At 43.4% G+C, this 24,066-nt stretch overlaps 1 protein-coding gene across 6 annotated transcripts in view; it reads right to left on the bottom strand.

Annotated features, from left to right (window-relative positions):
• The window catches only part of ARHGEF10 (Rho guanine nucleotide exchange factor 10), a 197,706-nt gene that overhangs the window by 169,330 nt on the left and 4,310 nt on the right, over positions 1 to 24,066 (bottom strand). For 5 of the 6 annotated variants that reach the window (XM_059730159.1, XM_059730148.1, XM_059730140.1 and 2 more), the window contains exon 2: positions 5,541 to 5,628. In XM_059730159.1, coding sequence (XP_059586142.1) covers positions 5,541 to 5,580 — 40 coding nt within the window. In that variant the 5' untranslated portion in view covers positions 5,581 to 5,628. Of the gene's footprint in view, positions 1 to 5,540; positions 5,629 to 18,522; positions 18,725 to 24,066 lie in introns of those variants that run through there. The other variant, XM_059730142.1, reaches the window with a different exon arrangement.

Genomic DNA, 24,066 nt, shown 5'->3' with positions numbered 1-24,066 from the left:
GCACAACTCACCTCCCCCAGTCACACTACTACCAATCACAGAATAGCAAGCAGCCTGGGTAATCAGAATTCTTACCTAGAGTGTGAGAAGACCAGATTTAAGCCACTCTTCTACTACCTGATTTGGAGTGAAGATTGTAACTTTTGTGTCTAACTCAATGAACATTCATTAGTGTATGTGAAACAGAACAGTACCTTCTCTCATTTGTGGGGTGGAAGGGAAGCAACTAGCACCCTTAAATTGTCTTGCTTTCATCCTGCTCTATACAAAGAATCGTTTTGAAATCTCAAAAAAAAAAAATTTACAGGGTGGGAAAAGTCTTTTCTAGCTCTCCTCCCTACAACATTAGAGACCAGTTTAAGTGAGGAAAAGCAGCTGGATAAGATACTACAGTGGTGCTAAACCTTGGGCCTGCAGGCCAGATCTAGCCAATCAAGCTGTGCGTCAAACCCCCAAGGGGTTCAGAAATTTGTTGGCAGAAGCAGTTGGCGGAGGAGCAGGACAGTATTTACTACTCTCCTGATGTTCAGTTTCTAGTGCCACGGGAAGCCCTGCACACTAGATCACTAGTCCTTGGTGAAACCAGAACATGGGGCCACTTGGTGGCAGGATCAGATGAGTAGGGTCAGACCCATGTGCTGACCCTGGATGTAGAATCCATCCCATGGATCAGGTCTTGTGCCACTCATCCGACCCATGGAGGCTGGAAATTTGAGCACCACTGGGATATTCTATTTGAGAGGCTTTTGATTAAACAACACTGCAAAGTTTCAATGCTTTGATAGATATTTAAGGAACAAAAAGACAGTACACCATGTATTACCAGTGCTGAGACTATCACAACTAGAGGAGAAAGCTCATAGATCATAGCTCATAGACAGGCTTCCAAAAAGCCTATCACAACTAAGTAGTCTATTTCTGTTCTATGAATAAATTCTGATTATTCAAAAAGCTCAAAAGAAAAACATCTTTGAATGCTCCAAGGGCAACTTTTAGAAGGTATATGACAAATTATTGCAAAACATTGTGGGCCTCATCCAAATACTTGGTGTACAAAGTAATACTACTTAGCAGACAGGTAACTGGGAAGTTCTTCTCTGTGGGCAGGACAATGGCCCCAGGCCAGCAGCAGCAGTGGCTGCTATTTTTGCACCCCACCAAGCCAGAGCTCAGGGCAAGTGGTATGCTTGCCCTCCCACCCAACCTTGGTGCTAAGTAGCACAAACATAGCCAGTATAAAAGCTACATAAACAGAAATTCCTTTTCAGAACACCTCCATAGGAAAGTTGGTAATGATAACAGAACTGATTTTAACTTATGGAAAAGCACAGGTAAAGTTCCCAGGAGACACTAGGCAAGAAAATCACTGAAAGAGCCAAAATAAAATATGAGATTTGTCACATTGTAAACAGCAAAGAGCCAACAAGTATTTATGGTGGTAACACCTAGAAGGGAAACAAAATCCCAAGAAGTCAGCAGACGTGCTGAGCAATGACACAGTCCTTAGAAACAACAGAACTTACATTAACTTCCTTTTAACTTAAATCTTCTGCAAGGCAGGCACATTTTATTCAGGTGTCTAAATATAAGCCTTCACCTCCAGCATGTGAAAATATTGGCCAAGCAACTCTTTAAAAAAATTAAGTTAAGTGGGCAACAGCTCAAACCACCCCACATTTTCATTGGTGTCCAAAAGGAACTTAAATATGCTCTTAGCACCCAAATCCATTATTCTCCTTTGTTCAGAATGGTTGAGGTGGAGTGGAACGATCCCATACACAACATAAGCAGACTTATCACCTTGCAAAGCATGTTATGTTGCAGCTGGAGTCTGGGTCACTAAATTGTTTTAGAAACACTGGTGTCTGACCTTTAGGAAATGAATGAAAAGGCACATCAGCACGACTGCTGAGATGGTTTATCACACTGTAATGTGAGAGCCTTAGGTTAATTGAACTGCCATGCCTTTTATTAATACTTCGTTTTCACAAGAGAGAAAAAGCTTCTGTAAATTCAAATCTGATGATTCATTAGTGGTTTTAAATCAATACTTTTAATTTAAAAGATACTCCAGTCTCAGAAATCTTGGAGAGTAAGCTCTTTGAAAGAGGGGAGGTAAGGATTTTCATCAACAGCAATGCCAGATAAATGTCTTCACACATTTTAAATAAATCTAATCTCAGTATAAAATCTGAAAGGCTGTCCAAAAGGGGCTACAACATTTAGCCCCCATTTTGGTTAAGAGACATGGGGTTTGGTCAGGCACTATATTTGTGGAGAAATACCTCTCTCTCTTTTTAAAAAAAAAGAAAAAAAAAATCACTAGTGTACAGACATTCAGGAGGTTTATCACCAGAGGGAAACTTGCTCTTCTGCAAAAGAAGTAACTGCACTTGCAACTAGAAAAATCTCTTCTGGCCCCAACGTACATGCCCACATGCTTCTCTTGGGTCTTGTAGACCCCCAGTATGACATAGTTTCTCTGCCCTCTCTCCCTCCAAGAGGAGGGGAGGGAGGGAGGGAGGGAGAAATGAAGGATTGGGCTTCTTGATAGCCTAGGCAGTGGTAAGCTGTCAAGTGGCCTGTAAGGACCCTCTTGCCAATGCCCAAACATTCTGGGAGAGTCCCCAGACTGTTCAGGCAGCAGCACCAGTGACTCTGGGTCTATGCAAGGGATGGGAGGCCATCCCCTTGAGTTGATCCATCCTGGGAGTACCCAGGACAGGTCAAGCCAAAAGAAATAACTCCTCCCCCACCATTCCTGCCAATTAACTAATTGGTGGACAGCAGGGAGGAGGGAAAAACAACTTTCTTCCAGGGTTAACATTTTTCCAGGGCTCTGGGACAGCACGAGCTGTGGCACATTTGCCTCCCACCCCAAGCACAAAACCAAGGTGGCCCTAGAGCTGTGCAAGGGGTTGAGGGTCATTCCCCTGTGGCCTCATGCCTTCCAGGACACCTGGGATGAGTTGAGCCATGTGGGCCCCCGCTAGCTGCTCAGTGACAGCCTGTCCTCTATTCCAGCAGGGGAGGAGCCAGGCTGTCAATCAGTGGTCTCCCGTAAAGGAACGGAGATGCAAAGAGTAGACCCTCTAGCCTACTCTGGCAGGGGAGCTTACTTTTGAGGCATCTGGGTAGTTCTCCAGCAAAGGGGCTAGGATGTCTGTATATTCCGGCCCCAGCCTTGTTTTCCAGAGTTAAGAATTTCTTAGCACTAGAACAGAACACCTCTCCATAGCTACAATTAGCATAAAATAGATGAGTGCTGTGTCTCACATGCCTGGTGTAACATACACGCTGAAATGTTTTTCTGAACAGGGCCTCAATCTGTTGCTGCTACATTTATTTTCCCAGCTCTTTGAACAATCGCCACCGCAGCTTGCATACAACGTGTTGGTTCCTCAAGAGCAGACTTTTCCCCCACTAAAGAATTAAGACGGAACAACTGTTGGGGATGTTTTAATCCTTCTATGGCAACTGACAGTGTTCACAATTAAATCACTAAGGAAAACCCAGATTTACATCCAGAGTTACAATAAGAAGGATTTAGAGCAGGGCACATGAGAAGGAACACAGTTTGCAAGGACATAAACCCTTGTCCTCCAAGCAAAAAAAACAAAACCCCCCAAAAACCCAACTTCTAAATAATGAAGGTCAGAAATAATCTTTCCCTGAAGAGCATCTTATTTCATAACTACATATTACAGAGTATCTTTCACATTCCTATAAAACATGATACAGCCATAGACAAGATACCAAACTCAATAGATCACCAGTCTGAATTCACCCCTGTTCCTACATATTAATTGCTAAAGAAAAATCAATATATGATGCTTAATATTTACAACTATTGCAAACTATGAAATGTATAAAATGATAGCATAAGCCATCTTGCCAGTACCAAGTAAAGTGGAATTTACATATAAAAAGACAAGGGGAGAAAGAATTGACAAATACAGAATCAGAGTCACTAACTGGAAAAACCAATGAGAAAGATATTTGACTGACACCCAGACAAACTATTTTTTTTCAAGTCTGTTAACTTACAGAATGATGCACAGCATACAAAGAAGGTATCTACATACTGCACTGAACTCCCTATACATCCACAGAATAGATTAAGAATGAAATTCCATTGCTAGCACATATGTACAAGCCCAAGCACAAGGAAACAAGGGTTACTTTGTGTTATTCCACCTTTGTGCCCTCAGGAATCTAGGCTCTACTGAAGGCTGCTACCACAAATTACAATAACCACAATAGGGCCAAGTATGAGCCATAGTTAGTGGCCTATCAAAAATTGGGGCAGCTGCCCATTAATTTGACGGACAGAACACAGGGCACCGCAGCCATCTCATAGGTGGAGTGCAGTGCACCCCATGCCTCTGATTAGTCAAGGGGCCTCAGTGGCCCCGTCCCTTGCAGCTGACTGGCTGCAAGGGCTGACTGTCATGAGGCCCTGCCCCCCACTAGGAATTGGAAAGAGGTGTGGCAACATTACAGGCAGCCTTCACAGCCAATTAGTGGCAAGGTGTGGGGGTGGCAGCCATCTTGCCAGCCACCCTTCAAGCGGGCAGACCCTCCCTCCTTTCCCACCCTAGCGGGGTGCCACAGCACCCTGAGAACTGTTCTCTCCGTTTAGGAAGCCAGCATTTTCTTTTCAGTAAGTTTTTTCCTCTCACCAATTTTGCAGATTTCACAGGCAACGCCAGATTTTGCAAAAGCTGCTAAAAATCATGATTTCAGTAGGTCTGCAGGCTAATATACAACTTCCACACTAAGTCCAAGACTGGAAGCAACTAACAAGCTCTGCTTACTCCACTCCATACCCAGGTCCAGCAGTTAGGCAGAGAAGACAGCCATATGGGTCTTGAGCCCGCACCAGTCTGGAATATCCTATAATCCTTCACAGCACTCCAAGCTACAGCTGCAGCCTCTTCAACCTTGACTGTCTGTCATACCTTCTTTTGTGCAGACCCATGTCTGATAGACTAGTGCAGTGTTTGCATTGAAAAAGTTCTTAGCATGCCGCTTCCCAGCATGCCGTTTACAGCTCTTATAGGACTACAGCAGCCAGGCTGAAGGTCAAGAATTTCCTAGTCTAAAAGATCTAGGAACTAATCATCTTACTTTTAAAAAGAATACAAATGAGAAGTAAAAAGTACACCCAAACTAAGCAAGCACAGACATTTCTGAATACGCTTAGTAAATAATTGTGCATCACTAAACAGCAACTGACTTATAAAATTGGGAGACTACTGAAAGAAAAAAAAAAAAAAGTTTCCAGCTTAATTCAATGCCCACTGAAGTTACTGGAAAGTATATCACTGACAATTATAGGCAAGAATCAAGTTTTAGGCATAATTCCTGAAGGACAATTCTCTAGTAAGGGTTAAAGAAACAACACAAAATGTTCCTGAAGATAATACCAAGTACAACCAAAACACCTGGAAAAAAAGAGAGGTCATACTAAGGTTCCTGATGGAGAACATGATGTATCCATTCAGCTGAAAGTGATTAAAAGCAGGCTATTCAATTACCTTCAGGTGGTGGGGGAGGAGGAAATTCTTCTGCATCCATTATACTGTATTCACGAATGCTCTGGTCACTTTAACAGAAATGAAACCCCTACAAAAAAAGAAATTTTTTTAAAAATAAGCATCATATCCACATTTTTGGGCTCTGATTTTAAATATAGCAAGGTCTTCTTTCACTGGATAACTTAACTTCTTTGACAAAAAGAAAGTACACATGGGCCTTAATTTCAGAAGACATTTACTGATATTTTCACCAATATTTTCTAAGTATGAGACACTGAAACAAGCTTTTTTCTAAAGAGCTTATCTCCCATTTGGGTACTTACAATAAAAGGTCAAATGTTCAAACTGTTCTATACCCAGCTGGTCCCATTGTGATGCAGATGTCCAGAATATCAAAAGGAGCTCACTTCAGTGCCTACACAGGACATGAACTCCTTTTGGTAATGCAACGTGTGTGTGCTGGGACAAGTGGAATTCTAGAACGCCCACTGGTCATCCTAATGCATTTTCCATTTGGCAGTTAAGAAGCAGAAATTACTAAGTCCTAGTTAACTACTGGTAGCATGTTCATTAGCCTGGTGCTGAGGTATCTTTCCCTTGCAACAAATAATTCACTTTTGTTAGCCTTGCAGTAATAATTTGCAGTACCGCACAGAGATTCTTTTGTTCACTTTGAAAAATAACAGTCCAAGTAGTAAAACGCAATGATTGTCCTTCCCAAGCTTCTGCTGAAATTCTTTTTGTTAAATATAGAGTAGATATAAGAAACAGGTTTAGTTAAAAAAATTCTAATCAAACGCACCCTTTAAAAATCTTTTTTTTTCCCTAGAACGTTTGAGAATCTTGATTAGGCTCTATCCTCTACTTATAGGAAGAGCAGAACAAGAATCGTATCTCAGCTTCCAGTTTCCAACTTTGCCTTACAGAGGAAGCCAAGCTTCACTCCGCCCCCCGCTTAATGTAGTACAGACAATTAATCACTTGAGTAGGCCAGCATTAAAGTGAAAATGGACTCTCTGCAACACCACACATTTTGACCTAGAGTGCATATTAGAGCCACATCCAGATGAGCATAGCCATGTGCTATGTGGTGCTGCAGACATGTCTGTGGTGCCACATACCGCACGTTCCGTTGTTCTCCGCACTGCAAGGGAACAGCGCAGTCAAAAAACACTCTTGGGGGGGAAAAAAAAAAAAAAGTGGAGTGGCACAAGCGGTGGCAGCGTGCCACGCGTGAAGCCAAAGCCTGGCCAGCCGGAGCCACACACAGCTGTCAGCCAGGTTCTGTGCAGCAAGATCACCACTACTTTAGCCCTGGGAGGACCTCAGGACCCCAGGTTAAGGTTGGTGCTGGGGCCAGCACTGAGCTGTCCCCAGCCTCCCCTACCCCACCTGGGCTAACTTGCCACACGCCAGAGCACACGTAGCACAGGCGTTCCTTGGGGACAACTAGCAGCGGCACAAGGCGCATCACCGCTAGTTGTCCCCGGGGAACCAAACGTCCGCGCACATCTGGATACAACCTAGGGGCATGTCCTCACGTACAAAAAAAGTACACACCCCTGCACTTGGGCTTTGGTGCAAGGCGAAATGCCCCACTTCAGGGAAACTGCTATTTCCTCACTCCTCCCAGCTCCCAGCGTGCTGCCGGAGCCAGGGCAGAACTAGAGGAGGGGTGACACTCTGGCCAGCAGTTAGAGCATCTCCCGGGAGGACCAAGCCTCCATGTCTGCAAGCGCGTGGTCATGTGGCACATGCCATGACACTTTTATCATGGCAGGAGCAGGGGGTAGGGGAAGGGGTGTTTGGCTGCTGGGATTTCCTGGTAGCAAATTTTGCCCATGCACTGAAAATCTGTAGTGCATATCACATTTTAATGTGCCAGGCACGTGATGTGGCACCACAAAGCGGTTTGCAGAGCCATAAACCACACGTGCCTGCACATCTGGATCCAGCCTAGGAGCAAAAAATACCAGAACCCAGGAAGTCCTTTCCTTATGACAGTATTTTGTAGAAGTAATACAGTAGCATGCAGGGGGTCTAAGAATGTTCCACTATACTAGGCACTGTACAGATGTAAAAGAAGAGACAGCTCTGACCTGACTACCTCCCAGCTTAAGTGGACAAGAAAGTCAAAGGACAGAACGGAAACAGGGGGGAAGCAGAAGTGAAGCAAGTTGCCAAAAGTTACCCAAGTCAGTGGCAGAGCTAGCATTGGAATTTATGTTTCCCAAGTCCCCATCTTGCATGGACTATTACCAGGTTTCTTCCTCCCCATGCCCCACCCCCCGCCCCAAAATACAAACACCAAGGCAGTGAAGGAGGAAAGGATTTCACAGGATTTATACCATCCCACAAAGCACTCAGATTGTTGGAGAAAAAATGATTCCATAGTGTATTTGGGGGGAAATGGTGGAACCCAAGAACCCAGTGAAGAAATATTGGTCCCTCTGACTTAGTCAATTGTCCTTAATGGAAAGGAATGTGAATGTGAATAATTAAAGCAAGCTCTGGGAGAAGGAGGAACCTGTCCAGTCAACTCCCTTCCATCAAACATATCTGTGGAATGCTCATGTTTTTGCAGGGAGAGGTCTGATTTAGAAGGGAGAGTGATGGTTTTGGTAATAGAGTCCCAGTGTGTTCTGATAATTTTAGTTGCACATTCACTTTTCTAAACACTCTTCTGAATAGCTTTGGATTTACTAATCTTAATTAAAGAGGAAGTGTTTCATTTTATTTCTCATCAACTCTCCTAAAGCCTCTCCCAAACCAATATATTTCAGGTGAGCTGAAACACACATGCCTACTTGTCACCTGCAAAATGTCAAGAACACACTTTACTCTACCCAAATTACTATGCAAAATAAATTAAATATAGTTAGTAGAGATAGTTATTTTCCATATCTTTTAAAACCCAATGAATCAACTGGACCAACATTTCTCAAACTAGAAGATGGAATAACCAGTTATATCCAGAAATTAAACTAGTCCTGATTTTTCCCATAACAACAACAACCATCATCTTTGAAAAGCCAGCTAGAAGGCATCCAAATAACTGTGTTCTTTTTCAAATGTTGTAAATGTGCATTATTTTAAGAGTGATTGTACCATTTGCTGCCTTGAAATCTAATCATTGGGCCACATTTGACCTTAAATAACCCCGCAGTTATTCATGACAAATAAAAGGTACAAAAAAAGGTGCAGTGGCTTATGGAAAGATGCTTTGTAACTTCATCTTTGCATTAATTCAACTTTTATCTTGCAGTGATATGATTTTTGAGTGCTTTTTGGACTTCAGATATTAATCCTGATGTCCCAATCACAATCAGAAGACAGAGCAAGTGTATTTGGGCTTCCAAAGCCATCCTCTGCAGAAATACAATCTCTCCTCCCTATCAAATACTATAAAATAGTATGATGCAAAAATAGGATGTCCTTTAGGGTTAGATTATGCTACTAGAGCTAGCAGGTCCTAATTCTAAGGAATAACAGCCGTGTTAAGGTTAGCTAATGCTAGTGATGTCACACATTCCAGCTTAACACCTTCTCTAATGTACACTGCTTAAATATGCAGATAGAGGGCTGGTAAGCAGGGGTGTGGCTAGGGCTGCAAGTCTGCTCCACACCTGCCCTGCTCACTGGCTCTATAGTCACAGTATAGGCAGGGAAGGAAGAAGAGAGGGATGGGCCCCCTTGTGCTGCTTGGATCCCCAAATAACCCCATGGCCCCCAATTCACTCTCAACCTCCCTCTCCACCCTATGATTAGGCCCTCCACCCCTGGATCACCCCCCTTCCATCCCAACACCCTTCTGACTGCTGCCCTGCCAACCTGATCACCCAGAGAAGAGCATCAGGGGCAGGCATGGAAAAGGTTCCCTTCCCTACCCGGTCCCAAGCTTCCTGCAGCCCATGCTACCTCCTCCCATCTAGATCCAGCCTCCCACTGGGCTCTGCATCTTTCTGACAGCTCCTTTCCCCCACCTTGACCACTTCAACACTGCCTGGCAGCTCCTTACCTCCCCTCCCCCTCTCATTCACTTCACTTGCAAGCCCTGACAGAGGCTAGATCTGGTTGTGCAGGGACCCCAGGAGCTGGAAGATAAAGGAACCCCCTCTCCCCCACCAGCACAGCTTAAAGATGATCCTCACCCAAAATGGCATAACCTTAAAGTACATAGTGGGTTTCCTTCTATTTCTGCTCCTGGGGCCCCTATACAAATCAGATCCAGCACTTGTTAATGAGCCTTAATTTGTGATAATCATTCAAAAGTGCTCTTAACCTGATCTAATCGTAATGTATAAGCTTACAAACAAAGCCAAAAGCAACATCCTATACAACAGAATAGGAATACAGAGGGGAAGTTTTCACTACTCTTCTGAGAGAGAGGGGGATGGATTCAAATCAAAACTTACAAATCAGATCATAAGCTGAATACTGGCCTGTGTGCTCTTGTGAGGGGAAAGGAAGCCAGAATCATACTGTGTGCATAGGTACATCACTGGCAAATCAAAATAAGTTATTTTCCCTACTTTACTTGCCACTAGTACAGCCTCACCCAGGCTACTTGGTCCAGTTTTTGGGGAAGGCACTTCAAAAAAATATGAACAGATTAGAAAGAGCCTAGCAAAGAGGAACATATATTACTGAAGAAGAAACTAGTTCTTTCAATCTGATTAAATAATTCTAAAGGGAGAATTTGATAACAGTCTCCAAAGACCCAAAGGGTAGTTCTATGGAGGATGGAAATAGGGTATTCTCTGTGGCCTTCACAGACAAGACAAGGAGCAGTCTTATGTTGCAGCAAAGTAAATTTAGGGTATAGATTAGGAAGAACCTTCTTACTCCAAAGGTTAAGCAGTGGAACAAGCTACTCAGAGGTTGTGGAATCTCCTTTCTTGGACACATTTTTAAACACAAACTAGGCAGACACTTAACTAGAATGGCTTGGTCAGGGATCATCTTGCCTCAGCCAGGGAGTTGGACAAGATGGTTTCCAGACCCTACTTTTACCCTACGATTCTATAACTTACCTTTTAGTCAAACTAATTCAGAAAGCTGAAATACTTCATTTAAATTAGTGATTTTAATCTAATTCTCCATTTTTTTACAAAAAGAAAGGTTGTCTCAATAGTTAGTAAAAAGTACTAAGTGATACCAACATATCACTATACACAGTTTTTTAAACAATTATATATGCTAACAAATTTATACAGCTCTTTACTTTTTCGGATCACCATAAAAAAAATCATGGAAATATGAAGCTGGAAGGAACTTCAAGAGATCTTTTAGCCCTTTTTCCTTTCCATATCAAAATTTAGAATTCAGACTACTTTATTCTCTCATAACTGATTCAGTGAGCATAACAGAAAAATAAGCTTTCCTCTTTTTCTGCTCACAATTGGTTTTACAGCTGGGCACAAAATAGTTATTGAACCGAACTCAGCGAACCAACAGAAATGAAGAAAATACACTTTATATTATTTGACAATGTTATGGATGTTAAAAGCTGGTTTAGCATTTTTAAACACTATTTCTAGCTGCTTGGCCAGTGACTTCCACCTATTCAGCAATGCAACTTCCTTTCATATTTCACTGACAAACCTGTGCCATTTATCTTAATTCAAGCTTTTAAATTATTTTAAATATGAAAAATAGGTATGTTTATCTAAAGAAAAAAATTAATATTTAAAAAATAATTCACACTGACAGTGACCTGTAAATAAGCAGAATTATTTGAGACAAAGTGGAACCAGGAAGCTACCAGGATTACTTAAAGCAATAGGATGCCAGAAGGATTTCCAAGGATAGCTTCCCACTATCCCACAAGGACAGCTTCCCCACTGCATTATCCTTGACCCTGAAAAATACCAATTGCAGATCATTTTTCAAAAGATACATAGCACTCCAACATCCCATGGGGAGGAGAGGTGGAAAGAGGGAGAGGAGAAAGAGAGGGGGGAGGGGAGGGGAAGGAAACAAGTTCTTATCAGGACTAAATAACTAAATTTGTGAAAAAGATCGGTCTCCTGGCATTGTAAAACCCTGCTACCATGTACCCAGTAGTAGAATTTACCTCGCAACAGCTGCACATGAATGTATCCCACTGCTTAATGACATTTTTCTAGCTTTTGGATAACCTGAGCTATAAAACTAATCAATGGGCTATGGTTGGTTCTCAGACCAGCACTTTTCAACATCTTTATTAATGATTTGGATGTGGGGGTGAAGAGCTCACTGGCCAAGTTCGTGGATGACATCAAGTTATGGGGAAGTGGGGTGGTCATGCATGAAGATACGCTACAGATACAGGCGAACCTAGACAAGCTAGCAAGTTGGGCAAATTGGAATCTGATGAAGTTCAATGTCAAGAACTGTAAAATGCTTCACCTTGGGATGAGCAACCCCCAACACATCTACAGGCTTGGCGGCACCAAACTGACTAGCACCACAAATGAAAGGTAATAATAGACCACAGTATGAATATGAGCCAGCAGTGCAACGCTGTAGCCAGTAGGGCCAATAATACTTTGGCATGTATCAATCAATGCATCTCCAGCAAAATCGAGGAGATTCTTCCACTCTACTTGGCACTGGTAAGACCACAGGTGGTGTACTGCATCCAGTTCTGGGCACCACACTTTAGCAAGGACGTGGACAAGCTTGAGAGAGTCCAAAGAAGACCCAACCGCATGATCAGAGTCTTAAAAGACAAACCATATGAGGAAAGACTGAGGGATCTGGGACTCTTCAGCCTAAGGAAAAGAAGGCTGAGAAGGGACCTGGTAGCAGCTTACTGCTACACTAAGGGAGTACATCAAGGGCTCAGTGAGCCACTGTTCACCAGGGCAACTGAGGGGAAAACCAGGAGTAATGGCCACAGACTCCTGGAAGATCAATTCAGGCTCAACTTTAGGAAAAGCTTCACAGTCAGGGTGTCCAGACTGTGGAATACACTCCCTCCAGAGGTGGTATAGTCACCAACCCTGGAAACCCAACTTACAGATGACACACACCTATCCCTTCACAAACTATTCCATATCCAAGTGCCAATACCTAGCTTAACAAAATGGAGAATTTCCACACATTAGAGAACTAAAAAAGACCATGTTACATACTCTACTACTGCTACTGTAAGAAAATGTATGGTCTAGGAAGTCAAGTTGGTGACATTTCTTAAAACAGAAAAGAAAAAATTTCTGATACATCTTTTCTTATCTTCAAGAACCATGACTGCTTGGAAGACAGTGCCCACAAACTTTAGGAACAACTGTTGCAAGAAGTCCAGTAGGGAAAATTTTAAAAAATACCAGCAGAAAACAGAACATAAGAAGGGCTATATTGGTCTAACTCAGTATCCTGTCTCCAAGAGTGAAAGGAGTGGATGCTTTAGAGAGAAAGCACTGAACCAGATATCTCTAGAGTGATCCCCTTTTCAATATCCTCCCTGGCATCCACCATCAGAGATGCCAGAGGAAACATCTTCAACTGTCCTAGGCAACAGCTGCTAATAGATCCATCATACATGAATCAGTCCAGGCCATTTCTGAACCTGGTTCATATATATTCTTGCTCTTGCAAGAGCAATATTATTCTTATTGTCAATATCTGAAAATGCATACTAGCAGGAAACCTTTAAATTACTAAGACCATTATATTATTTCCCCAGCAGACATTCTTTGAGCAAGCCTCTTTCAGAGTCAGAATATGAACGTGCAATGCAATCTGTGCAAGGAAAAAAAAAAAAAAAAAAAAAAAAAAATCAATGAAGCACTGTGTTTTGCAGTATTTACAGATAGATGGACAAATGTGTGGGGAGAAGGAATCATAAACTTTGTGATAACAACACCACAGCCAGTTTTTTTACAGAAGCATTGAAACAGGAGAGAACAGGCATACTGCAGACTATATCAGTAGTAAAATATGTCAAGTCCTACAGAAGATTGGGAGTGGTAAAGTATTTGCTTTGCTGCCTGACAAGGCAAGTAACATGAAAGCAGCATGGGAGATCATACTGGATATTCACATATTACTGCAATAGGATGTGCATTCCCTGTGCTAAACTTGCCTCTTGATAACATCATGAAGTTGGACACTCTGTAAAAGATCTATAGAAGAGCAAAAGAAGTCCTAAAACATGTAAAAGCTACTCACATTGTAGCTGCAGTCTTTACGAAGAAGCAGGAAGAAAAGAATGCAAAGAATAAAACAGTGACACTCAAAACTCTGTAGTAAAACTAGATGGGGTGGAGTGGTGATCTCATTTGAAAGTTTACTAGGAAACAAAGAAGTTCTTCAAGAAACAGTAATAAATGAGGATCTAAAAGTACTCAGAAGTACAAGGAACACTGTACTTGATGAGGATGCCTTCTGGGTTCAGCTGCAGAACTCCCTGAAGATTCTAAAGCCAACTTCTTCTAAAGATCACTGCATCTGAATCAGATAGTGCACTTGTCAGAGATTGCTTACCAAATGACCCAGATAGATTCTCAAAAACAGTTGATTTTAAGTGCATCTCCGCTTCCAAGAACAGAAGAAAGAAAAGAGAAAAACTTTATTAACAGACAGGAAGATGTCTTCATCAGCGACTTGGATGAGGGAGTGAAATGTACTCTGTCCAAGTTTGCAGATGACACAAAGCTATGGGGAAAAGTGGACACGCCGGAGGGCAGGGAACAGCTGTAAGCAGACCTGAACAGGTTGGACAAGTGGGCAGAAAACAACAGAATGCAGTTCAACGAGGAGAAATGCAAAGTGCTGCACCTAGGGAGGAAAAATGTCCACCACACCTAAAGCCTAGGGAATGACCTGCTGGGTGGCATGGAAGTGGAAAGGGATCTTGGAGTCCTAGTGGACTCCAAGATGAACATGAGCTGGCAGTGTGACGAAGCCATCAGAAAAGCCAATGGCACTTTATCATGCATCAGCAGATGCATGACGAATAGATCCAAGGAGGTGATACTTCCCCTATATCAGGCGCTGGTCAGACCGCAGTTGGAGTACTGCATGCAATTCTGAGAGCCGCACTTCAAGAGGGATGCAGATAACCTGGAGAGGGTCCAGAGAAGGGCCACTCATACGGTTAAGGGCCTGCAGACCAAGCCCTACGAGGAAAGACTAGAGAACCTGGACCTTTTCAGCCTCCGCAAGAGAAGGTTGAGAGGTGACCTTGTGGCTGCCTATAAGTTCATCACGGGGGCACAGAAGGGAATTGGTGAGGTTTTATTCACCAAGGCGCCTCCGGGGGTTACAAGAAATAATGGCCACAAGCTAGCAGAGAGCAGATTTAGACTGGACGTTAGGAAGAACATCTTCACAGTTAGAGTGGCCAAGATTGGAACAGGCTCCCAAGGGAGGTGGTGCTCTCCCCTACCCTGGGGGTCTTCGAGAGGAGGTTAGATAAGCATCTAGCTGGGGTCATCTAGACCCAGCACTCTTTCCGGCCTATGCAGGGGGTTGGACTCGATGATCTATTGAGGTCCCTTCCGACCCTAACATCTATGAATCTATGAATAATTTTGTTCCCAATCAATTCATGCTGCTGTAAATCTCTTGGATCCAAGGTTCAAAGGCAGAAATGTTAGTGATGATAGCACGGCTATTTGACTGGATCACGGCTATTTGACTTGATGTTGGAAAGGCACTTTCAAATGTTGCACATTACAGAACATCTTCAGGTATTTGGTCCAGGAATGCAGTCTCGAATTCTGCCAAGTATATCCCTCCTGCAACATGGTGGCAAGGCCTTTGCAGGACACCGCCTCTGACTCCTCTTGCTTCTCACCTGCTTCAGAGTCCTTCATCTTCTGCAGCACGTGAAAGAAACTGGTCTATGTTTGGGAATACTCACGCTATATTAAGAAATAAACTAACATGTGAAAGAGTAGAGAAGCTCGTCTCAGTCTGGGAAAATCTTCAGTTTTCAGAAGTCCATGAAGATGATAAAAATGAAGGATCAGAAGAAGCAGAAACTGCTGATAGTGGTAGCTTATAAAATGAAGCTGATTAAACAAAGTTTCATGTAGTAACTGATTGCAGCCCTCTAACACAGCCCAACTGGAGTGGACATGACCTTGTCTCATTCCCAAGAGAGTACCTGGCAGCATCAGGTAGGAGAGGGGAAATGGGAGGGGATTGGATGAACTGCACAGAGAGGGAAGGGATGGAAAAATGGCTCTGAGCAGCAAGGGGAAGATAGTAGGGGAAATGCTTGCCTTTCATAGGTCTTCAACAGGGTGGCAGAGCAGCAGCTAAGGGGTTGCCTGCCCCAGTGTGGGGCGGTGCAGGGGAAGGAGGCACGGAACAGCTGTGCAACCCCTGCAACCTTACCCCCTTTTGCCAAATCCTGGATCTATATCTGCAGCCACCCCTGCAATGCTGTAACCTGTCTTCACAAAATCCTGGATCCACCCCTGAAGCCTTCTATCATATCCCCTCACAGTCTTCTTTCCAAACAGAGAGTCCAAGCCCTTTCAGTCTCTCCTGATATGGCAACTGTTTCACACCCCTGATCATTTTGGTTGCCCTTCTCAGTACCTTTTCCAACTCTACTACATCTTTTTGGAATTGCAGAGACCACAACTACACATGCTATTCAAGATGTAGGTGAATCAAAGATTTGTTTAATGGCATGACAATGTTCTCCATTTGGTTTAATTCCCTTCCTAAATCATACCCAACATTTTATTGGCCCTTTTTTGTCATTGCTGCACATGGTTTTTAGAGAAGTGTCTGTATCAGCTCAACAGCTGCTTACAGACATGGGAGGAAAAAAACCCCAGTGTTTTAGGTCAGCACACCCAGGGGCATGTGATGTCCTTAGCACGGAAGAGGAATTGCATATTTTGAACTGGCTTTCAGCATCTGTATAGTTCACACGCTTCAGCAGGGCTTTGGCATTTTTATCTAATAGTTGATTGAATCAGCTATTAGATAAAAGCACCAAAAAGCTCCGCTGAAGCATGCGAGCTATACACATGCTGCAAACCAGATTAAACTGAAATTATTCCTTTTCCAGTAAAGCGCTGTTTTCAGGGGGGTGAGGGGAGGGTCCCCCATATCTGTCAGCACCCAATAATTCCAAGTTCTCTTTCCCCAAGTTGTAATAGTTAGCTTGGAACCCAGCACTGTGTATGTCTAGTTGAGGTTAGTTTTCCGCATGTGCATTACCTTGTACTTGTCAACATGAAAGTTCATCTGCCACTTATTTCCACTTATCCAGCTAGGCAAGACCTTTCTGCAGCTTCTCTTTATCATCTTCGAATTTGGCTACCTGGAATAATTTGGTATCATCTGCAAACTGGATGTGCATAGCGAAATCTCTATTTGAAGATCACTGATGAAAATGTTGAATAAAATTGTGCCCAGCACAGAGCCTCAACAGACACCACTTTTGACCTCCCTCCATACTGAGAAGTAGTCTTTTGGTTATTTCACCCTACTTCTTGCTTCCTATCTTTTAATCAGTTATCAATCCAGAAAACAATCTTCCCTCCAATTCCATAACACTATGGGTTTTTTTGTTTTGTTTTATTTTTTAAAGCCTTTGGAGAAGGACCTTGTTGAATGCTTTTTGAAAGTCAAATATATTGTCAGTTAAAAAACACCCAGACAAGGGAGATTCAACACCCTCAGATAACTCCAGCAGAGAGGGGAGGCAGGATTTCCCTTTACAAAAACCCTGCCGACTCTTCTCCAGAATATCAAAAAAGCCAGTGTCCATTCTGACCATGGCCTGGTTCAGACAACTATAGAGCTCTCTTGAAAACTTGCTGTATAGAGTTCTCTTTTTTAATTTTTAAAGTTGAGTTTGATGCATAGATCAAACTAAAATTTGAAGAACAATTTGTTTTTTATGGCTGCAGAGACAAGCGCGTACATGCAGTATGTGACACCACAGACCCATCTGCAGTGGGACACACTGCACATACAGGCATTCCCCGCATTGCGACCTTGCAGCATAGGGTTGTATTTTGACCCCAGATGATCCTGGGGTCAAAGAAAAAAAAAACAAACAGGCTAAAAAAAAAGCGGGGTGACACGTGGCAGCAGCACACGCTGCCCAAAACCAGAGCCTGACCAGCCAGAGCCACACTCCAGCTTCTGGCCAGGCTACAGCTCCCCAAGGCCCCAACGTAAGGCTGCTGGAGCCAGCAAAGTTGTTGGCCCTGCCTCCCCTACCCCACCCAAGGTAACTTGCTGCACAGCAGAGCGCGCATTGCATGAGTGTTCCCCAGGGACAAGTAGCAACAGCACAAGTTGTGCCACTGCTACTTGTCCCCAGGGAAACCAACATTCGTGCTTATCTGGTCACAGCCTTTGGGGCTGTTCTTATGAATTACAAGTTGTGTATTTTGGAAACTTTCACTTACAAAAAAGAACATCTACAAAGCATGAATGAGGCAGTCAGGTTGCAGCAGCTTTTTACCACAGCTGGAACCCAATATGGAGGTTGTGCCAAGAATGATTCACAAGGTATTCATTTTTTTAAATTGCCTTTAAACAGCATCTATCATATTGTGCAGGGTTATTTATATTCTTTAATATTTGCACACTATTTAGTAATATCATGAAATCACTCTGAGAAATCCCCAAAAATCAGAATGCATGGAATACCTATCTAGAGAACAAACATTTTTCAGGGATAACATATATGTAAACCATGCATCTGAAAAGTTGTATTTATTCTGCCAACCTTTCACATTGCATAGCATCTTGCATTACAACTAACCATGAACAAAAAACAATGCATATTTGCTCTGCTCCAAAAGCAGACTGGGAACTAGACCAAAATATTTAGATTCCCTTCATTATGCTTCACCTTTCATTCGAGGGGATATTTATCTGCAGCAACCTGACCCCTTTTGCAGATTCTTTCCCAGTGCATGAGATGAGGCAAGTGCTGCATGATGAAGAGAAGGAAGGATCTAGGTTTTCACCAAATGCCGGCTTATTTGTACAGGAAATGGAAAAGCAAACTCACAATCATTGTTCTCTCTTAGGCGCCATTGGCTATTCACCATGCAGGTCAAAAGGGCTTGAGATTCCAGGGTATTTCTATTCCTTTATTCTCCTGTACACCTAGATCAGCAATTCTCAACCTGGGATGCTGTGAAAACGTTTGGAGAGTCCTAGGAGATGTTAGTAGGTAAGTGAGGTACACAGAAACAAGCAGATAAGCACAGGCTCAGCTTGTCCCTACCTGGCCAATCCTCCACCCCCACTGCCCATCCCCTCTGTGAGGAAGTAAGCACTATAATCTATAACAGGGGTGAGCAATTATTTTGGGTGGAGGGCCACTTACTGAGTTTTGGCAAGCTGTTAAGGGCCACATGGGTAGCCCCGCACCTTGACAGGTACCCCACCCCGTAGTCACCATCTTGTGACCAGAAGTCCCACCCGCTAACCCCTGACCTTTGCCACCAGAAGTCCCCCCCCTTGCCCCAGAAAGTACTCTGGTAAGAACCAGAAAAATACTAAATTATATTCTAAAAATCGACCATCTACAACATTAATTAATTAGATTTCAAAAAATATTTTTGTCCTGGTTTTCATGCATTTGTATAGTATACATAGAGGTGATTGTATAATAGCTTAAAATGAAGTATTACTCTTGTATATTGGGGTGGATCAGGGGGTATAGATTTGTGGGGGGCTGTGGGGGTATGGGTATGTGGAGTGTGGGGGAGGGGGAACGCGTGGGGTGTGTGGGCATAGGATGAGAAAGCATGTGGGTGTGTGTGGATATGTGGGGTGTGGGTGGGTATGGGGTTTGTGGGGGATTGTGTGTGGGAGAGGGTCACTAGAGCATGTGAGGGGGCCTGCATGTATGGTAGTGTGGGGGGGGGTGTGGGTGCATGTGTATGGTGGGATGTGCATGTGGGACATGCCCTACGAAAACACACACACACACACACACACACACACACACACACACACACACACACACTCCCTCCCTCCCTCCCTCCCTCATTGCATGGGCACACACACACACACACACACACACACACACACACACCACACCCTTCCGCTCCTGGCCCTGGGGTACCGGTGCAGGCCCCATGCTTCTGTGGTCTGGCCATGCAGCTGGGAGCCACATGGTGCAGGAGCAGCCGGTGAAGGGGCAAGGAAACACTGAAAGCAGTGGCAGGGGGGAGGGTAAGAGTGACAACGAGCGGGCGTGGACAACAACAGCATGGAGCCAGCACCAGTGGGGCCCAGAGTGGGCCAGCGGGAGTCTATAGAGCCGGGCCAGGTTGCACCAGCAGGGAGAGTGGGGAGCCAACCCAGCTCCAGAGCCCCTGCTGGCCTGGTCTCTGTGCTTCTGCCACCCTGCTCTTGGCCCCCACTGGCCCTGGCCCGGGGACACCTGCACGAGCCCCGCACTCCCACCCAACTGTAGCTATGCTCTGCTCGCTGCCACTGGGGCCACTTTCAACATTTCCCTGCCCACCCACCAGCCACTGCTGCACCACGTGTCTCCCAGCTGCATGGCTGGACCACGGGACTCAGCAGGAGCCAGCCCAGCCTGTCCCTGAGGACTGGTATGGTCTCCACGGCCCTCCCCTGCCTCCTGTCCCCCACCCTTACTTGAATTTCCCTCTGGTGCAGGGAGTCAGGAACAGCCCTAGGGTCCCAGGCCAGAAGACTCTGCTAGGCAGAGGCTTCCAGGTAGGGAGGGGGGCAGGCCAGGCTGGCCCAGCTGCTGGGTCCTACTAGCTCCCCTGGATCCTACTACCCCTGACTCCTATCATCTTTGACAGGCAGCCAGCAGATAAACTTTAATTTTCTAAATATTTTAGGGGCCCTACGGGCCAGACAGAATGGCCTGGAAGGCTGGATCTGGCCCATGGGCTGTATTTTGCCCACCCCTGATCTATAAATGAGTAGCATCCACTTTCAGAAGCTAAATTCACAAAAAGTTATGGAGAGGTGCCTCAAGTCAAATGAGAGGGATCTTATTTCCAAAAAAGGCTGAAAACCACTGTCCTAAGTGCTTAACTTGGGGTTCTGGATTCTACTCCAAAAACTAAGCATCTAAAAAAATTCCTAACTCTTTCTGTGAAACTACTCCATGGGAAACTGAGGCCAGGTCACCCATCTGTAATATAGGGATCTCTAACTCATCGGGTGTTTAAACATAAAATTCATTAAAGATTGTGAAATGCTATAAAAATGATAATGATAACCATACAAAGTAGACAGATACTTGTACTATCAAAAAAACAAAAACACAAATAATTCTTGACATTAAATAATATCTTTAAATTAGGACAGTTTCTATGTTTTTTGAAATAGAACCATCTTTTTTTATGCCTGTATATAGCACCTAGCACAAAGAGTTTGTGGTCCAATACAAAAAAAAAAAGACATTAACAAAGGATTTCTTCAATTATTTTTTTCTTGGATAAACAAAGAACTATGAAAAGAAATTCACTAAGAAAAAATCAGTAACTTTAGGTCTGTTTCCACTGATGTCACTTCCAAACTTCCTCACTAAAAATTTGAAAGAGGAGTAACATTCATAATAATGCTCTCTCGCGATACAGCAAGAGAGTTGCAGATACTTAAACATCCAGTAAAGTTTCCATTCAGAATGTAGTCACACACATCACACCGAAAATTTCAATCACAACACAGACCTAGGCAATATCTGATTATGAAGCCATGACATAAAAAGAATAGAGAAAAAAAAAAAAAAAAGAGAGAGTTAACCATAACAATGAGACATTAACTCAAACAACTCAAGATTGCTATGACAGAACAACTCTTGCTCTGAGAAACATTCTAACTTCCCAACACATCACTTACAACCTCTAAAAATAAAATCATACTGGGCTTTCAAAATAAAGAATGCAAGTTTATTTATGTTTACAATACCTGGAATTAACTTTGCTTTGTTTTGTTTTTTAAAACCAACATACAAGCAGAAAACAAAATAAATGCTTGTGCCACCCTTCCATTTAAGTTAATGGCAGTATTGGTTTATAAAGCAGGAATGAGTTATTCTTTGAATAAGCTGATTGATGATGTATGGAAATTTTCACTGGAGGATAATTCTCATGAAACAAAATGATGAATGTATTCACCAAGGATCCAATTCAAGTCCCACTGATTTTAAAGTATTTGTCTCTCAACTAAGGTAGTTACTCTGAACATTTGCATCTCTTTGGATTGGATTGCCTTTGGAAAACTAACTCTACTGTTTCTTGTCAGGAAAAATGGATTGTGTGCAGTTGACTACATTGGACATCACATAATTGTTAAATACTTTCATCTTGTTTGTTCATTTCCTGGGGTTGGGGGGGGAGGGGGGCGTGCTATAAAGAATACAACTAGAGCAAGAAAAAAACCCTAATAATAGTAGTAGTATGGTCACAGTGTTCTTCAACCTTCAAAAGGCTATATAAATACCATTTCAAATATTGAGATTCCAGTTTCCCATGGAAGCACAAATTTTGCTCTGAACTCTGACATCAGCAAATTTCACCACCTTCACTTGCAGAGGAAAGGATAAAAATGTTAAGTAGGTTCCTTCCCCCCCAACCCCACCGCAACTTCTATATTCTTTTCTTGAAGTAGAAGCCTGCAATATCAACAGACATCACTGACATCTTAAATAATTTTCCCCTGTGATTTGCAACAAGAGCAATACTACATAATAATATATTCAAAAATTAAAATTGAACATAATAAAAATGGTAAGAAATTGAGCATCAAAAGATATGTAAACTGCAAAGGTAAATTTAAAAGATCAATTTTAACAGTGTTCCAGGTGAGAACTGTACCAGATCGTACTTTACACTTCATCAGCAACTTCCTTCCTATCTCTCCATCTTTAAAATGAGACTAGCATTCAACCTAGTGGTATCAGAAAGGGTAAACAGTGGTATCAAAAAGGGTTTAAACTCTTCCAAAAAGGATTAGAGAAACCAGGGGTGTAGATTGTAGCCATGTTAGTCTAAGGACATAAGCAGACAAGGTTCTTCGGGTGAATCTGATATCTTTTATTAAACCAACTCAAATAGTTGGAAATAAACATCACCATCCAGTGATATCAGTAAAGCCTATTGAAATTGCAGGCTTCTACTTCTTGGATGGAAGAGCACACACCAGTTTCCACCCAGGAAGAGCACACACCAATTGCAGATGCTTCCTTAGCCTGACGAAGGGTTTTTAAACCTGAAAGCTTGCTAAGAATTTTTTTTCCAACTATTCACCTTGGTCTTGTGCAGGCCGGGCCCCGATCCCGCCGCCATGTGCGGGCCGGGGGCGAGCTGGGCCCGTCTTCGCGCACATGGGCTGTGGCCAGCAGCCCAGGCACACGGGGTTGGAGAGAACCGGCAGCGCGGTTTGCTACGCACGAGCTAGAATTAGTTACTTAGGCGTAATGGTTGATTGAAAAGATTGTTTACTTACACCCAAAGATGGTATTGGTGTAGGCTGGACAGGTTTCCAGGCACAGCTCCCGCTTAGATCCTCGCTAGAGGAACACGACAAATTTGATTGCTCCCACGGAGTTGTTCAGACTCTGCGGGTCCGGTTCAAGGTTCAAAAGGTTCCCTGGAGTTGCTTAGGCTCCGCGGGTCCGAAGTTACAGGAAAGGGATACGTTTGGGATTGCGATTGGCGACGGGGAGAGGCTAGAAGTGAAAGCTCCGTAGGTTTGGTTCTATTGCCTCTATTGCCTGCTTAGGGGAGGCACGTTGGGTCCGCGAGGGTCCGCAGCGCTTGGAGATCTTCACACAGAATCTCTCTCTTTTCCTCCCTCCTCCTGATGTTCGTGGAGTCCTCCAACTTGGGCGGAAACCACACAAGCTTTTTGTACGGCTAGCAAGCTAATCGCTAGCCGCCATGTGTGCTTATATTAGGAATTGGCCAATAATGTGGCGTGAATCCGAATACAAATGGCGGGAACTCCTTTGCAGCGTGTATCACTCGTATGCAAAAGAAATGCACCCTGCAAAGAAGCTGTAATTTGGAGGGAAATCCCCCGTTGCACCAGAATTCTCTCTCGCAGCAGAGAACTCTACCGTGCAAAGAAAGTGACAAATAGCGGGAAAATAATTTAGCGGTGCCGAAGCGCACACACAAACAAAAACCACAACTTTGGGTTGTGACAGGTCTAATACAAAAAATATGAGATTCACCCAAAGAACCTTGTCTGCCTAGAGAAACCAGGGTATTTGACCTCGAACGTGGAACCCAGTAGCATATATTCAGAGTTCAGGTCCAAGTAGCAAGTATTGTGAGGTACAATAAGTCATTGAAATTGATATTTCAGAGATAAAGCTTCTATTCTCCACCACTTAAGTAAAACAATCTCTTTTGCTCTGGTTAAATGCTTGCCCTCGCATGTGACATTAAACTTCACTCTTTCTGATGAAATAGCTAATGTGTATGACATGAAACAATGCTATGCAGTTATGTATTGCTTCCCAGAGTCTTGCTAATTCATGCATTTCAGAGTAAAAGTATGAATCAACTTTTTTATCTGGGACTGAGGAAGTTAGCAAGACATTTTTTAC

The sequence above is a fragment of the Alligator mississippiensis genome, chromosome 1 (assembly GCF_030867095.1).
Source record: "Alligator mississippiensis isolate rAllMis1 chromosome 1, rAllMis1, whole genome shotgun sequence".
Taxonomy (NCBI): domain Eukaryota; kingdom Metazoa; phylum Chordata; order Crocodylia; family Alligatoridae; genus Alligator; species Alligator mississippiensis.
Note: the sequence above shows the minus strand (reverse complement) of the source record. Positions and strands in the feature narration are given on the sequence as shown.